The sequence below is a fragment of the Vollenhovia emeryi genome, unplaced genomic scaffold (genome assembly GCF_000949405.1).
Source record: "Vollenhovia emeryi isolate VEMERY1.0 unplaced genomic scaffold, V.emery_V1.0 DF939197.1, whole genome shotgun sequence".
Taxonomy (NCBI): Eukaryota; Metazoa; Arthropoda; class Insecta; order Hymenoptera; family Formicidae; genus Vollenhovia; species Vollenhovia emeryi.
The window spans coordinates 1-16,346 of record NW_011967169.1 but is presented as its reverse complement, the minus strand read 5'-3'; the positions used below and the strand labels follow the sequence as shown (position 1 = coordinate 16,346).

Here is a 16,346-nt window from a genome sequence, read left to right as displayed (position 1 = left end):
TAGCTAAAAGATTTAGGGCGGATGCTAAAAGAATCCTGAGACATTAACATGAATGTTAAATAGGGAAGGCCATTCAATAACGAAACTCATTCAATTACTATTATCGTGAAATATTTAAGTTAAGTTATCGGAAGATTTCAAATTTATTTCATGTTATTTAAATAATTTTTGTATTTCGAATAATTAATCGCGTTTTGCATCTTCATTTTTTGAATTTTGACTCGAGGAAAATTGAGAAAATTTCTCTTCTTTTCACGTCAATCGGAGCATTGATTGAAACAACGAAATACTACTTTGCTATATACGTAGAAAATTAATTGAAGCAATCACAAATAATCTCATCTTTTGTATTTTCCATTTTGAAGGATAATAGTAACACTTGAACAGAGTTCATCGAGCACATCAAAATTTGCCCATCTTTTTTCTCCAACAGCTCTAAGCGCATCTTCCTCCCTACGATCCTAATTTTACTACTAACGTTTCGCATACATAACGTACATTTAATGCTAAATGCGCGATGTGTATACGTAAATAACTTGGATATTAAGTGCAACAATTGTAACTGATTCAAACAGTTTCAAAAAGAAAAAAAATTCAATCAATACAACAAATGGAGTAAAATAATTTTTCATGCAATATTGTAATACATGAAAGTTACAAGAGTTTTAATTACTCAAGTATCACTTAAGTACAATATAACGTGTTGCAGAATCGAATTTCGTTTTTGTGACAACTTTTCCATCATTAACGATAACGATAATGCTCTACCGATACGAATGCCGCTACTTTCATTACTCAATTGTATCTTGAAGATATATTACATTTTAGGCAACAAATTGAACAAATTTTATTCATCGTATACATAAAAATAGGTGTGTCAATGAGTAAACTTGCGCTGTCTGTTGCACATAATAGTCGTCGAAATATGAAAATATAATGAACTCGCGCCGAGTCCCATCCACAAATGTGCTACACCTATACATTTAATACGTTCAATAAATACAGAAATAAATAATATAATTGTATAATTGCGTAATCGACGTGGCGAAACTCGGCGATCGACAGCAAAGGAGAGAAACTTACAACATGCAGTCAGATGAAATTTCATCAAAGTATAAACACCGACTCGTAAAGAGATTAACAAAACCTTTCAGACTTGAATCTACGTGTATATTGTATATTGTAATTATTCTCGAGACAAGCGCGACGTCAAATGCCTCGTTTATTCGTTGAATTACGTTGGGATCGCGGATTAGTGTCGAAAAGAAGTTATATTATTTAGCGCGTACACACACACACACGTGTAAGACGAATTTCTCTGATTGAAAAAATGATCAATCGTGAGTTGGAGCCGAGGTGAGAGACGAGCTGGCGAGATTCGATGCGAATCCCGGCTCGGTGCACGCCCGTGCCGTGGATGCGTCGATTAAACACCTATACTTCTGTTTTAACATGGCCTAGACCGTGGGACACCTGCGTGAAATGTCTCGTCTCGCTCGAACGCTTGACGCATTAACGATTTTCTGGTTTCCATACTCTCCATCACCAAGACAAAGCACAGGATGTACGAGAGATTGCTCGAGTCAAGTTTCGTCGGGAAAAATAAATGAAAATCCCGCGGAATCTAAGCCACGTTCGACAGAATGCTGCGAGGATGAACTCGCTCATACAGCGTTGCAATCTATAAAGAGAGTCCTGCAGTCCTCGCCCGTGCGACCGCGTCGTCCTGCATCGTACAAGGCCTCGAAGCTCACGCCGCTTTGCCTCTGTAGGAGATAACTCGTCGCGTACCTGAGGAATGTCGAATTCGATCATTGTTGTGTAACTCGACAGGTAAAGAGAGAATGAAATGCAAATATGGATACTCACGATCCAAGCTGGCAGAAGATCGACGATGGACCTTGCGTGTCAGCGATACACTCCGCACTGGCCTCGCAAAGTGCCCTCTCGGCGCAACCACGCTGTCCTTCCTCCTCCGCGCGACCTACGTAGCTAAAGGACTTGACGGATCTCATGTAGCCCTAGCGGATGAAATTTAGAGTGACACAATGGCACATGCGATCTTCTTCTTCAATCTTTCAGCAGTCGTGCAATAATCGTTGCAATCAATCGCCAACGGATTATTTCAATGGCTAATGAAATTTACCTTTAACATAGAGATGGACGCTATCGCAGCTTCGGAAACGGTGTCTCGTCGTCCGAGCGAGCGAGCCTCCAGAGAACGATGAGAGAAGGATGTCTTCAGGGCGTCCAGCAGGTTGATGACTATGCTGATGAACTGCTTAATAACACGGATAAGTAAAGGTGTAAGTGAATTTCTTCCCAGAGAACACTTGGAAAAAGACTAGGTATACGTTCGACGGTTAAGCTATCCGATACGGTATAGATACACGCGAAATTAATCCCTAATATCTATGGTTGCAGTTTACTGCGGCCAACATTTATTATCAAAGCGCAGATAAATATTACTTGTCGTTGCGCGACTCTAATTATTTAAGTGTAGGCATTACAAATGTTGCAATACAAATGAATGAATGAATTAATAATTGGGTTATAAAAGCAATTTTAAAATTAGCGACAGTTGGATTATCAATGCAAGTTGGATACTACGAGTACTACAAGTGCTACAGGAACGTCGGCACGGAAGCATTCGCGAGACGTTCTTGAGCATTCTCAAAGCAGGCCAACTCGCCAAAGGGTAAAGCACGCATTTACACGCATTTTTCACTCTCAAGCGAGATAAAAAGTTTAAAGAATTTTGGATTAGATTCGTTCATAGACTCGTACTAACCTCGGAGGCATTTTTCGCCATTACAGCAACCTGTTCGGGGTCTCTGCCCTGTCCTAGAAACGCGCCCAGCACCGCAGTCAAAATTTCCTAAACAACCGACACCAGCCAGTGTGCGTCTAAGTCCAAACTTTGACAATTATTTACAAGGAATGTGAGAGGGCTATCGTCTTGTCTCGACACTTTTGTCTGGCGCGTTGCTATCGCGCATGGATTCTTTCTTTTCACGATAACGCTTAGCTAGTTGACGGGACAGCTGGAAGAAGACTAGGATAAGCAAGAACCTTGTTTTTCGTAGAACAATATCAAAGGCAAACTAACTAAAGTCACGTCATGTCCACCTGCTTCACATTTTATCAGTAGAAAAATTGCTTTAGGCGAGAGCAAAGTTTTTCCTTCCTTTTCCAAACGACTGCCTTCACGCAAATGTGATGGTCAAACACAAAGAGTGAAACGCCGTTAAATTTCCGGCCGTGAGACAAATTAAATTGTGTAGAAAACGTAAAGATGGTGTGACGTGTGGCGCAAGTGCGTGAAAATAATGGTTCGCCGTAATTAGGGCAATTATTCGACGCAACCTTTTCTAGCCGTCATGGTAGTCGTACTTGGGTGGCTCCCGTGACAATAAGCAGCCGTGCGTTTTTTATGAATTTTTACCGAACCTTAAATTTAAGTTCTTTCTCGCCTACGATTCTTATTAAGTAGCACAAAATTAAGATATACAAATATTACACAGAAATATTATATATCGCATGAAACATCTGTTTATGACAAAAATACATCAAGATAGATTGAGTATACCTGTATATTTGTAACACAATCTAGCATTAGTTGTTGCACATATTTACACGATATGTAAATCTAGCTTTGGCTGGCTCTTTTCTCTCGTATTGCGTCGCGACGCGAGAAAGATACACACACACACACACACACACACACACACACACACACACACATAAAAATAGCTAGAGAGAGAGGGGGAGGGAGAGAGACAGAGGCATTCAATGTTTCAGACAATTAATACGCTCAGTAATGTAAATCTCACAGATTATGAGATCCTCTTTCGCATGTCTATGTACTACGTGCTAATAGCAGGCTGTTGATCTGTTTAGCGTGGATGCAACTAAAGGGAGCGGTTGATTTAATGTACAAGTCTCGAACGGGGCGTGAGAACTAAGTTTTCATTTCCAGTCAGACTAAGTGAGGTGCTTTCAATTCAAGAGAAATGTTCGTCCATCTACATTCCTATGCGTGGTAAAAATTGCCAAAGAAAAAAAGAAAAATATCAAAAGAGAAGAGTTACAGATAGGAATGTTGGAAAATTATTATGATGATACCTTCTGAAAAAAGCCGGTAGTTGTATGCGATTACAGAATTCACGATACTTGAGTGAAAAAGTTGATCAAGAGCTGACGATACAAATACCAATATAAATATAAAATCTCTGATCTGAATGTTTCGATGATGACAGAGTTTTAATGTTTCTCCGAAATTACTGTTGCCATGCAATAGGAATATTATTAAAGAAATTGTTTTCCTTTCTCTCATAAAAGCTTTAGAATAAGCGAAAAGACTTGTATCCCTCTTGAAGTGAAGCCCTCGATTGTCGATATCAGCCTGACGAAAAATAATGTTGAAAGTGGAACCAAAAATAAGTGTCACGATTATTCTCACTTACCTGCATGGGACTACTTTGATTGTCCACCTTGTCGATACCATCCACCGGTTGCTGAGGTCCGCCCAGTAGTGCCGTGAGGACTCTCAGACCAACGGAAAGCAGATTGGTCCATGGACTTACAGTCGCGCTATCGTCTATCTCGTTTTTGCTAGGTCCGGTCGCACCCCCGGTTTGACCTAATAACATCTGCATCAACATCCCTAGCATATTGGACCACGAGAAGCCGCTACTGCCACCCTCCTACGCACAGAAAAATTCCTCAGATGTCAGTGAGCAAAACAGTTTGAGGTGTATTAGAAATTCAAGTATATATATTGTAATTTAATTGGTGTATATTACCTGAATCTGATTAGTACTAATATCCTCGAGATCATCGAGCGCCACCTTCTTCATCGCGTTTGGCTTCTCGGCAAATTTTCTCTCCTCTCTGATCTGTTGTTGTTGGTATGGCTGCGGGTATTGCTGCGTGTATTGAGGATGTTGTGGTAATGCCGCGACTTGTCCCAAGACAAGTGCAATCAAGCACACCGACACGTATTGGTTGTATTGCATTCTATGAAAGGAAAGAGAGAAGTTTCCTCTCTATTTTCATTCATAATAATCATCATATAATAACATTTTCTACAAATATCTCTGTAAATTTATCATCATTTTTAGCGCATCTAATCCGTAAGAGTTGAAATAATTATTAAGGTCTCGCGTAGAGCAAAAAGACATGCAATAATATACCCATGATTAGAGTACATATTGTACATATTTTGCCGTGACGATCGCGATGGATCGCAATATTGTCGTTTTCATCTTTTCAGCATTTGATAAAATGACACACGTTTATCGAATACATTTCAATCGCACTAATCCGATATATTTATGAGTGTATTGAATTCTGAATGTTAAAGAAATTGCTTGACTTTGGAAACACGAGAGATGGAAGATGTAGGCACGCGATACGGGGTCACGGTGATTCAGAAACGAAAGTATGCCGCGACAGCTGAAACACGGAACGATGATTCTAAAATCTAGTTTTTTCTCACCTTTGAAATTGTCGTTATTTGATGCCACATAAGTATAGATCGAGATAATATAGCTGAAGAATAATATATCAGTTCCTACAAACGTTTAACAAAAATGTTTGCGAGGAATTTTGGGAAATAATTATACTTTTAAAACAGGTGTACAAATCACGAGTTGAGACGATAAATGTAGTCATTATTATTTCGCGTTACGTTTACGCGTACTATAATAATATATATAGTGAGACATGTATTAAATTATCGAAAATTGAGATGAAAAATGAGATTTAACCGTCATCTTCACCTTGAACACTCGGAACGAGAAACGGAAGCGATTGAATACATATTACGGACATGGTAATAGAATGCTTGCACGATGCTGCTGAAAGTGTGCCACGATGGTTAAGGTCGCCTCGACGGCGAGCATGCCGATCGCTCGTTAGCCCACTTCCCGATGGCACGCCGGTACTGGTTTGTTGAACCCGACAGGTACCGTTACTGTAAAAGGCGGTCACGACCTACTGCCGATCGCAGCGACGATGTTTCGCGACTGGTTTCGCGCGCTTGTGTGTGTGTGTATCTCCGCAGAGAAATTTTAAAAAATAATGAAATCGACGTGATGATCGAATTCTTCAAAAACTCTTCTTGTACAATCTTCACTTTATATAAGTTACATTATATTACTGAAAAATTCTTATTATTCGATATATCTATGTGTCTTTCGATATTCAATAAATTCTTCAGATGCAGGTGTCTGTATTTCATTTAGACAGTTTATTTAAAATATGCAAAAAGTTTTCAGTTAAACACGTGTCTCTTTATCAGAAGGATATTGACATTGTCATTGACATTAAAACAATGCTAATATTTCCATAAGTGATAATTTTATCGTAAACTCATAGGTAACGCGCAAATTCGACTCAACAGAATGACGCAACCATGAATTAAATAATGTTAATATCGGTGATGACCAAGTTATAACGAAGTGACGTTTGTGAAAGCAACGAGAGAGATTGCTCTCACTGACAACGAGAAACGATGCGCGGCGCGCCTTTGGAAAACGGTACATATCACAGTGAAAAAATCCAAAACGAGTTTCTAACTGTATCCTTATACTCGACGACAAATATTTTCTACTTGGTTGCACACGATAAGTCCGGCGTACAAAAGAACTCGCAAAAACTTGTCACGAGGTTATTGCGAGCAATTCCGCGATGACTGCGTTTCAAGTGATGGAAATTAAGTCGGAAAAATCGAATCTCGTTTGAGAGGGGGAAAGAGAGATTTGGCTAGAACAGAAAGAATACATGTGACAAAATCATATATTTACTAGTATAATATCATCAACTTTTGAGTAGGTTTTATGTTACTTTTCGTCTTGAAGATGGGAACCTTTCAAATTAATAAATTTTTATTAAAACTTTTTTCTCAACACTTTGGTTGTACACAGGAGTTATTAACAAAGATTAATTACTAACTCCATTTCGGCTAAAATGTCACATGTCTCCTTTCTGTTGTCACTCTTTCAATTATTCCGATGATAATCACTATTTGCAAGAGTGGGATAACTTTTGTAGAAATCTATCTCTCACCAAAGTTGGATAAATATATATATATATAAGTAAAAGTAAGTGTATAATACATTAAACAAATTAAATTCTACAGTAAAATCTCAATTTAATTGAGCCCGATATAATGCGCCTATTTCAAATTGGATTTATTTTGGATAGCGCGAGAGATAGACTCGCATTGTTTCGATGTTCGTCTACCTCGTGACGTGGTCAGGGTTGTGTACAGTTTCTGTGATTTCTCAATTGTGACGTTATATATTTATTAAATAGTTTTAGAATCCTGATAATTCAAAGTAGCATTAAGTGGAAAAGAAGTTAAAAGACAGTACTGTCAAGCTTTCGAACATTAGAAACAATTAAAAATAACCTCCCTCCAGGTTAAATTCGATTTAATAGACTTTGGGTCTTAACGGTCACCCCTTCTTCCCAATTAGTCTATTAAATCGAGTTTTTAATGTATTAAATAACAGTAATAAATAAAATATGTGAAAAAACACGAAACTTTGCAAATTAGCATTTGATTGAAATATTTTCTAGTTTTTTTTTGGAAAATTACATTATAAAGAGAACTAAAATATATTACAATATAACTATTACGTAAGGAAATATTTTGAATAATATGTGTGTCTGTGTGTGTGTGTCGGATGTGTAGTAAGTATATGCACGATACAAATAACGACACAAATAAAGAAATTATTGATTATTCTTTAGATCTTAAAGTTACATTATGTTGAAGGGCTTAACAGGGCGTTTGGCAAAATGCATACGTTGGCGCGTTTGTTACAATTTTCGATCAATAGTAAATAAGTAAATGTATGAACAAAATAAGAAATTTTACTCCCTTTAGGTAACGAAAGCAATCTTGAATATACATTTGAGGAACCCGCGAGTCCAAGAGTAATAAAAAAAAAAAACTATTTTATTACTCACTTAGTTACTTCCCGATGAATTTCCGTGACACTGACTCTCAGTTCTGAAGATGAAATTCCTCGCGGGGTCTTCTATATAGCCTGCGAGCACACACGTGGGGGTAAACCGTTCGGCCAATGACCACTCATCTTTGCTACCATTTTCAATGGAACTATCCAATCGCACCGGACTGATTGGTGAGAATTCTAAAAAGTCGTCTACTTTGACGAAGAATATATTTTTTCTTTAGTCACTTAGCAGCATAGAAGAAGCGAAATTTGCGCGGCACGACTCTGAAATCGCTTTACCTCGCGCTCCAGCAGCGCCCGATACCGAATTTTCATCTAGAATTCCTTCTTCGCAACGGTATATCGCTATGGTCGCGTTTGTAACGATTCGTGTCACGTCGCATATTCGATACTTGTACAAATTTAGGTCTTAATTATTATCGGCGTTGTTTTAGATGTAGTTGTAATAAAAGATTTCTTACAATTACGAAAGATTTGCGAACGATATTTAAAGCGCTGGCTGTACAGCTTGACTGAGAGAGATTTGAATTAAATAAGTCTTTTCTCGTCTGACTCGCAACGTTACAAGTATAAACACCATATAAGGTGTGCGTGTGCCCAGAGAAAATAACCGTTGTTAGGCAAAGATGTCAAGGTTATTATATTTTGGACTCTTCTTTTTCATCAAGCGTTAATCTCGCTCTATTCTTTCGTTCTTTCAGCTGCATTGGTTTCGCACATTCATCGTATCACGCGTAAACGCGTGTGCATCTTCTTCCCGTTGACAATATCATATCGCGAGAACGTTGGCGCGTGTTGACGGCTAATGGAAAAAGCACTGGCGATCCATCATAACTGTTTCAGTAGCGGGATGCTGGCGTCGGTATTCTTCTTATTAGGAGGATCTTGCTAATCGCGCCCCGCAAATCGATCCGCCGCCGCCGCCGCCCGGATCATCTCCCTCTGCACTCGTTGGCATGGTTCGTAGCGGCAAGTTCAGTGAACGTATTACGAGTCGCGAATGGATCCGAATGGAGCGTAACGGAACGGTGGCGGACGACCTTCGCGGATGCGCGGCAAGTTTCGCAAGTTGCCGAGAGCTCGACCGCAGCGAGATTGCAATACGAGTATATCTCGCCACACCTTCGAGTCCCGATTACTCTTATTACAGTTGGAAATTCGATCCTGCCAATTTTGGAAGAAACATAATATTCTCATACCACTCGCTTCCGAGAGGCGACAATCGAACAAAACCCAATGGAGCAGCGCACATTTTTTTGACAGCGCTGCTCCAGCGAGCTCGTCGCTTTCGTCCGCGTGCTGATATCGATGAGATCGATGAGACCGATATGCGATCGAAAGTACAACCGAATTACCATTTCGGGCGCATTTCGGACGCATTTTGCTAGCATTCGCAACACGCTCTGTTTACGCGCGGTGGGCTATCCTCGTTTCGGCGAGTTTCCAGGCTAATTGTGTAAGCGTTACTTTCCGAAAATGTGTCCGTTTCCGTGGTTGAATGCGCCACGCGATGTGTCGTGACATATATCCGGAAAATTGCCGACAACGTCGTACAACGTCGTGCGCAACGCGCGTAACGCCATTCTCCAATATTTCACACATACATTGTTTTACTCTCTCGGATTTGCTCTTTGAACAATTCTTTTGCGAGTAATGATTCTGTAATTGGAAATTGAAAGGATCCGCGGAAATAAATTAGACTACATTTTCCCTTTTCGCGCGCTTTTGGCAAACACATTTTAAACATGTATTACCTATTTCAAGTGTACACAGATAGTGTGCGCTAGTTTAACTATATATATATATATATATTAAAAAAAACATGTTTTACGATTTTCCGCGGGCGTTCCCATGTATATCGACAAAGAGTGGTAGGCACTACAGCTATTCGACACAGAAAACCTTAGCTATGTAGCGGGATCGGCACGTGGCGGGCGGATTCACGCTCACGTAAATATATGCACGCGAATATCACACTAATCCTGGACAATCGTGCTTTGGTATGCGATTAAATGCGCGAAGGAAATTTATTTCAGCGATGGGTACTAGATGATTCTTGACAATTTTCAACAAACTTGGCAAAAATTTACAAAAAAGCTCTAATATATTGGTCTAATATTGTTATTGCGTTATTAAATCTTGGCCAGCGTGGTCCAATTTAAATCTAATATTATATATTGGACCGCAATATTTCACGTACGTTACTTAACGTAAGCAATTTTACAGGACTAAAATATATACGACGAAAAGCGGGGCCCTGGCAGCTTTCAGGCTTTTCTCTCTGATGGCAAGGGGGCGAAGCGCTGATTGGTTTATCGCAATGCGGTCGCTGCGGTGCGGATCGCTCTTTATAGCTCCGTGGCCATCCGTGGCTAGTGGTGGTGGTGGTGAGTGGTCATAACCTTTTAGGTTAACTTGTCGTTTTCGTGACAGGCATTTTCGCTGCGTTTGTCGATCATACTTTCTTAAACGCGCGCGGATAGAGAACCGTGTTACGAGAATGGAGTGCTTGATCGGTATTCAGTGTAAAGATTTCGTTCTAGTTGCGGCCGATATGACAACCGCACAGTCTATTATAGTTATGAAAAGCGGTAAGATGTTTTATATTATCCTCTCCTTGCTGTATACGTTATATTACAATATCTTTTGCAGATGAACACAAAATCCACAAGATCTCTGACAAGCTTGTCATGGCGATATCTGGAGAATCGGGTGACACAACACAGTTTTCGGAATACATTGGAAAGAATATTCAGCTATACAAGATGCGAAACGGCTATGAATTGTCTCCCGAAGCTGCAGCTTGCTTCACAAGGAGAAATTTAGCCGATTATCTAAGAAGTAGGACTCCCTACTTTGTCAACATGCTATTGGCTGGGTATAACGATGATTCAGGACCAGAATTATACTTTATCGATTACTTGGCATCTTGTGTAAAGGTTCCTTACGCAACTCACGGATACGGCGGGATGTTCTCCATGTCTGTTTTAGACAGATATCACAAATATGGTAAGGCATTAACGAGTACATGACAGCAATCAAGTTTTAATACCAGCTGGAAGACTGGAAGATGTCAACAAGTAGATACGTTTCTTGCAGATTCTACCGAAGAAGAGGCATATGCGTTATTGAAGAAATGTGTTCGAGAAATTCAGAAACGATTAATCGTCAATTTGCCAAATTTCAAAGTTCAAAAGGTATCCAAGGATGGAATCAAAGATATGCAGCCAATCACAGCTGAGAACTTGGCTGTGGAAAGTGCTGCTAAAGCATAAAAGAAACGTTTACTTAATACTTTCCATTGTAGAGAAAAAGATGCAATTGTAATTTCAGGATAAATTAAATCGATGCTTTTCACTATGAAAACAAATAGCGTTTTAATATTCTATTCCCTCATCACGCATATACTTGCGTGTACATAGACACTTGAAAATACAAGCAAGAGTGGAAGAATAGTCCATTTTCTTTTCAGATTTTCATAGCATTTGATTATGACAAATGTATATGTAATTACTAATAGTGAAGAAGAAAAGTCACAAGTATTTTGTATCTCCAGTATATTTATATCAGAACTACAATGTCTTTTTCCAAATCTTTTCGCGAAAAATTGACAAGATTGTGCATTTCAATTTCAACAAGATCTTCAATTCGTATATACATAATATTTCCGGACAGACATTTGTATTCATTTTAATCATAAATATCCATTTTTCCACAAATAAATATACATTAGTATATGTATACTACATGGTGTACGTTTCATATCTCGTTCTCTTCAATTTTATATTAATAACACAAGGAGACAAAATCATTATTTTTACACTTATAATTCATGATTATCACTCACACATGGTAAAAAGTTATTAGAAATTGGGGGAATGTTAGTAAAAACTTATATGAAACTTGTACCAAATTAATCTTTAGAATTACTTAACGTACAATAATATATTGCAAAACTCAGGGAGACTCCTATAGCAGTCTGTCGTACACATGTACGAAATATAAATCAACAATTGGAAGTATTTTCATTCTCTCTCTCTCTCTCTATACAAAGCAATGATACAATAAAACTTCATCATGCAGTGCTTTCTTCTTATCCAGTATTTCAAAATGTCCATCATTAATACCATACATGAGTGATAAAGCTCTTGCATGCAAATGAAACGGCATTCTTGGTTATCACAGTCCCAAATCTTAGGTTGGTTTCTTCAGATCGAAACGATATCCGCGAACGCTAATCATTGTGAATCGTATCATACGAATTCATGTGCACGCAAGATAGTTATAGTTAAGCTATTGTATTTTACAATTCGTGATTGTACGTCTTGAGCATGAACCATGAATTATTACTCCTTTTCTTTTCCTTTTTCCATACACATGATGAATTCAAAAGATAATTACAGGATAATGTCACCACTTGCATAGCATGTTCTATGCATTGGGATATTATTTATCCTTTTTTGCTTCTACCTGCGTCTGTTCAGAATGTTGCGCCGTATTCGCAGGCGGTGACGGATGATCCTCGTACCTAAAACATAATTAAAGAGAAACCTTTCGCCAATGTTGCAAATATAAACAAGTGAATGTATGATTGCAATTTGCCAAGTACTTACGAAAACAACGCTTTGAGGTCCCCCTTGACCAACGCCAAAAGCAATGGCGTGCCTATGCACGCAGGTACCAAATATAGCAAAGCAGGTTGTGCGTGATTAAATAAGTGCATGATCATCATGGTGGCGAGTAATCCCATAAAGTACGCGAAAAATGTCGAATAGAAGTAGATGTTGGTCTTCCTACTCAAGCTGTTGTCGAATCGCAAGAGCAACGCGATAAAAATACCAGGCAATACTATGTCACCCAATCCTAACATGGCAAAATTACCAGCGTTCAAGCCCTTTTCTAAAAGGTCCTGTGGAAACACAAGTTTAATGGGCACCTCAAAGGACTTTGCGACTGTCACCATTACATCTGTACCAAACACCCAAAAGGCATCGTAAAACAGAAGACCACATAGTAAAATGCATCCAGTTACGACATTATTCAGATGTAACAGTTCGACCCCATTAATGGCAAAGGCTATGCCAAAGAGATTATTAGCTATCCAATGCTGAAAAGAAACGGCGAAACGTAAGGAAGATGTAAACAAAATGTATAAATATATATCTATACCAATTACTTTTTTCAGAAGATACCAGGCACCCACGAGCGAGCAACACACGAGGCACACAATGTCGTGAAGATTAAATTTGTAATTAATTATGTGCTCCTCTTTGTCATCCTTTCCTTTTGTAAATAAAATGTGATACTGCGTCTTTGGGATTGCAGCGGGCACCAATGATGAAATCAATGGGCTGAAATTTTACAACTTGAGCATTTCTTTCTACTTAAACGTAGCAAAAAAGATGCGCTAATAATTGAGATTAATATTTTGTTGAAAGTTCCAACGACGTATTTATAATGGTGCAGTCTAAATTACCTCGTAAGATGACACAAGGCTAGAATACCAAGAAAAAAGAAATAACCAGCTAATATCAGATTAACATACTCCTTTGCGAATACCTGCAAAAAACAATACAAAAGTCATTTCTCGTAATATTTTGCACAAGTAGCTTTTACACACAAACGCCCGTGATTACCTTATACAATATATACAAGCCAACTAACGTAACGCTGGAAATAAGAGGAAACATGGCAGCTTCTCTGCGAGACATAGTGTCGGGCTGTTCGCCACTCGTTTTATACAATTTCTACAAAATAGAAAATGTAAAATATGTACATGTATAAATGATAATTTTGCAATTGCCGCAACTATTTCAACTTGCTCTAGGATTTTGTTACGCTCCATCGTGAAATACACTGCGTTTTTTTATCTTAACCGGATTTTAATTTCACCAACAATTGCGATACTGTCGTCAAAGCTTAGCAAATGATACGAAGACTTCGTAAGGACATATGTGTCAAACATATGTCAAAACGCGTGGCTAACCTGCTGTTCCTTATGGTGTTTGACGGCACGATAGCTACCGAAAAAAATTGGCAGAATAGCCATGATAATAAGGCTGCCATACGCGATCGCCATTCCTTCGGGCGTCGACGGTACTCTCGTTGTAGTTGCATTTTGGAATTCCGTTACATTTTCATTTGCCTGTGCCGTAATCTCGTTCACCGTGCTCGCCATCTTGGATACGTAGACACAATGCCCCTTATACCCCTTGTACTGTAGCAATATACAGAACTAAAATGACATTCGAGAGAGCGAAGCCAGTTTCGATGGCGACTTGGCAATGGTAAAGAAAAATAACATAGAAGCGAAACTACTAAGGCTGCGGTCCCATGGACTGCGGGTGCTTTCACATGGAGCGTAAGTTGCGTAGCGTAACCTGCGTATCGCCAATCACAGGACTAGTTCAACGGAATTATTTAAACGGTTCTATCAGTATGATCCTGTGATTGGTGATACGCAGGTTACGCTACGCAATTTACGCTTCATGTGAAAGCACCCTGATATTTCTCGCGTAACGCGTATCGCGTAACCAATCATAGACGTTCCGCGTTTTCTGTTACGCGAAATTGAATGTCCTTAGTGCGCATGGAACACAAAACAACAGCAGCGTATCGGATACAACCAATGATATCTATCAATTCTCTTGGCACGTTCTAACAGAAATTCTAAATGTTACACTTCACTGGTTACGCGAGTATATACTACGCAAATTTTTCGTCTATGTGAACGATGACATTTGACACAGGCGTAACAGAAAACGCGGAACGCTTCTGATTGGTTACGCGATACGCGTTTCGCGAGAAATATCAGTCCATGGGACCGCAGCCTAAGTGTTGTAGGCATGCGTGAAAAGAGCGTGGGATCGAGTGCCATTAACCTAGAAGGAAAAAAGGGTGAAAAAGACACCTTTATTTTTAAGCGTGGGATGTTATTAATTAAAATAAAATGGAACTCGATAAATTGATCTCTACATGTGCTTTGGTTATACAACACAGGATTTCTTTTCACTAGTTCTATCAATGTCCTCCACATGTTGATTCCGATTTATCATTATGATCATCAATCACATCTACATCTTCATAATCAATATTTTCTTTCAAAGTTTAACCGAACTGCAAAACTTAACACATTGCAATTAACGACGCTGCAACTAAGCACGAAAAGTCTGAATGGTCTAAAAACATTTCGAGCTATCTTCTCGTGCCCTAACCTTCCTGAGTTTTCCTCCTGCGTTCTAATTGGCCGAGCGTAAGCGTAAGAGTAAGAATAGGCGTAAGAAATAAAAATAATTCATTCCGCTTACGCCCTTACTCCAGCTCTCTTAAACCGGAAGTAGCTCTCTTAGCGCCGGTCTACAATACGTGGAGTAAGGAGTAAGAGAGAGCCCTAACTTCTAGCTTTTGGTGTAAGGCAGCTAAAATACAGGCATAATTTTTAAAATATTTGTGACACTGATTGATGGCATTTTGATTGTCCGAGAGTAAGCCTATAAGAGCTGAAGTAAGAGTAAGAAATAAAATGGATTTATTTCCTTACTCCAGCTTACTCCAGCTTACTCCATGTATTGTGGACTAGCCTTTAGATCTCGACGAGGGCTACAACTTTGGCCCTATGCCCTTTTGCTCCAACTCTCACCGTTTTTAAGATAAAAATTGTTTAAATCCGTGGGTAACGGGGAAAAAACCATTTTTTAATCTCGGAATTAATTATGGATTCTTGCAGTAGACGTCGAGACGAGACAAACGAGGTAATGGACCGGGGGTCGGAGACCACCCCTTCGCCCGGAAAACCACCCTTAAAGTTACGAGGGCCCGTAGCTCGGAGGGGGTTTTAGGTGGGGGGTTGGGACCCGATGCAATGTTGTTCCCCTCGACGAGTACCGTCCATCCCCCCAGGTCCCATCCCCCTACCACCTTTACGTGCGAAAGCAACACGCCGGAGCGAAAGCAACACGCCGCGCGTGGACTGACGTTTTTTCCAACTTTTTATGACGGTTTCTTTTACATCTCGACAAACGCTGCAACTTTGTTGATATGCACTTTTTCGCCATCTCTCACCGTTGTTGATGACTATTTGTTGACATTGAACTTTGTTGAATTTCCCAACTTTTTATGACGGTTTCTTTAACATCTCGACAAACGCTGCAATTTTGCTGATGTGCACTCTTTCGCCATCTCTCACCGTTGTTGATGACTATTTGTTGACATTGAACTTTGTCGAATTTTCCAACTTTTTGTCTGTGTCTGTGTGTCTGTGTGTGTGTCTGTGTGTGTCTGTGTGTGTCTGTGTGTGTGTCTGTGTGCGTCTGTGTGTCTGTGTGTGTCTGTGTGTCTGTGTGTGTGTGTGTGTGTGTG

The 16,346-nt window shown here is 39.4% G+C and overlaps 3 protein-coding genes across 5 annotated transcripts; 1 reads left to right on the top strand and 2 right to left on the bottom strand.

The window, feature by feature from the left end:
* Nucleotides 1–207: 207 nt before the first annotated feature.
* Nucleotides 208–8,061, bottom strand: LOC105561958. 3 transcript variants are annotated; one of them, XM_012012373.1, is made up of 7 exons: nt 7,981–8,061; nt 4,806–5,019; nt 4,467–4,706; nt 2,792–2,878; nt 2,147–2,278; nt 1,870–2,021; nt 208–1,791 (listed from the first exon to the last, which is right to left on the bottom strand). In XM_012012373.1, the coding sequence occupies exons 2-7, from the start codon at nt 5,016–5,018 to the stop codon at nt 1,665–1,667; spliced, it is 951 nt and encodes a 316-aa protein (XP_011867763.1). In that variant the 5' UTR covers nt 5,019; nt 7,981–8,061; the 3' UTR covers nt 208–1,664. The 3 variants fall into 3 exon arrangements, with proteins under 3 accessions (XP_011867763.1, XP_011867762.1, XP_011867764.1); XM_012012372.1 differs by lacking the exon at nt 7,981–8,061 and adding an exon at nt 5,784–5,893; XM_012012374.1 differs by lacking the exons at nt 2,792–2,878; nt 7,981–8,061 and adding an exon at nt 5,784–5,893.
* Nucleotides 8,062–10,339: 2,278 nt separating this feature from the next.
* On the top strand, nt 10,340–11,358 carry LOC105561957 (proteasome subunit beta type-2-like). Its single transcript, XM_012012371.1, has 3 exons — nt 10,340–10,579; nt 10,641–10,997; nt 11,088–11,358. Exons 1-3 carry the CDS (start codon nt 10,489–10,491, stop codon nt 11,261–11,263), a joined length of 624 nt encoding a protein of 207 aa, XP_011867761.1. The 5' UTR covers nt 10,340–10,488; the 3' UTR covers nt 11,264–11,358.
* A 170-nt stretch (nt 11,359–11,528) lies between these two features.
* Nucleotides 11,529–14,240, bottom strand: LOC105561955 (minor histocompatibility antigen H13). The gene is made up of 6 exons (XM_012012370.1): nt 13,975–14,240; nt 13,625–13,735; nt 13,465–13,547; nt 13,165–13,339; nt 12,602–13,095; nt 11,529–12,516 (listed from the first exon to the last, which is right to left on the bottom strand). The coding sequence occupies exons 1-6, from the start codon at nt 14,164–14,166 to the stop codon at nt 12,435–12,437; spliced, it is 1,137 nt and encodes a 378-aa protein (XP_011867760.1). The 5' UTR covers nt 14,167–14,240; the 3' UTR covers nt 11,529–12,434.
* Between the last annotated feature and the right edge of the window lie 2,106 nt (nt 14,241–16,346).

Bases quoted from the DNA above. Each gene is read 5' to 3' on its own strand.
- LOC105561955 (XM_012012370.1), bottom strand. From the start codon at position 14,166: ATGGCGAGCACGGTGAACGAGATTACGGCACAGGCAAATGAAAATGTA. The intron at 13,736-13,974 runs GTTAGCCACGCG...TCTATTTTGTAG, and splicing joins AACACCATAAGGAACAGCAG to AAATTGTATAAAACGAGTGG. The intron at 13,548-13,624 runs GTAATCACGGGC...TGTTTTTTGCAG, and splicing joins GCTTGTATATATTGTATAAG to GTATTCGCAAAGGAGTATGT.
- LOC105561957 (XM_012012371.1), top strand. From the start codon at position 10,489: ATGGAGTGCTTGATCGGTATTCAGTGTAAAGATTTCGTTCTAGTTGCG. The intron at 10,580-10,640 runs GTAAGATGTTTT...TATCTTTTGCAG, and splicing joins TATTATAGTTATGAAAAGCG to ATGAACACAAAATCCACAAG. The intron at 10,998-11,087 runs GTAAGGCATTAA...CGTTTCTTGCAG, and splicing joins AGACAGATATCACAAATATG to ATTCTACCGAAGAAGAGGCA.
- LOC105561958 (XM_012012372.1), bottom strand. From the start codon at position 5,824: ATGTATTCAATCGCTTCCGTTTCTCGTTCCGAGTGTTCAAG. The intron at 2,022-2,146 runs GTAAATTTCATT...TTCATCCGCTAG, and splicing joins CGTCCATCTCTATGTTAAAG to GGCTACATGAGATCCGTCAA. The intron at 1,792-1,869 runs GTGAGTATCCAT...GACATTCCTCAG, and splicing joins ATCTTCTGCCAGCTTGGATC to GTACGCGACGAGTTATCTCC.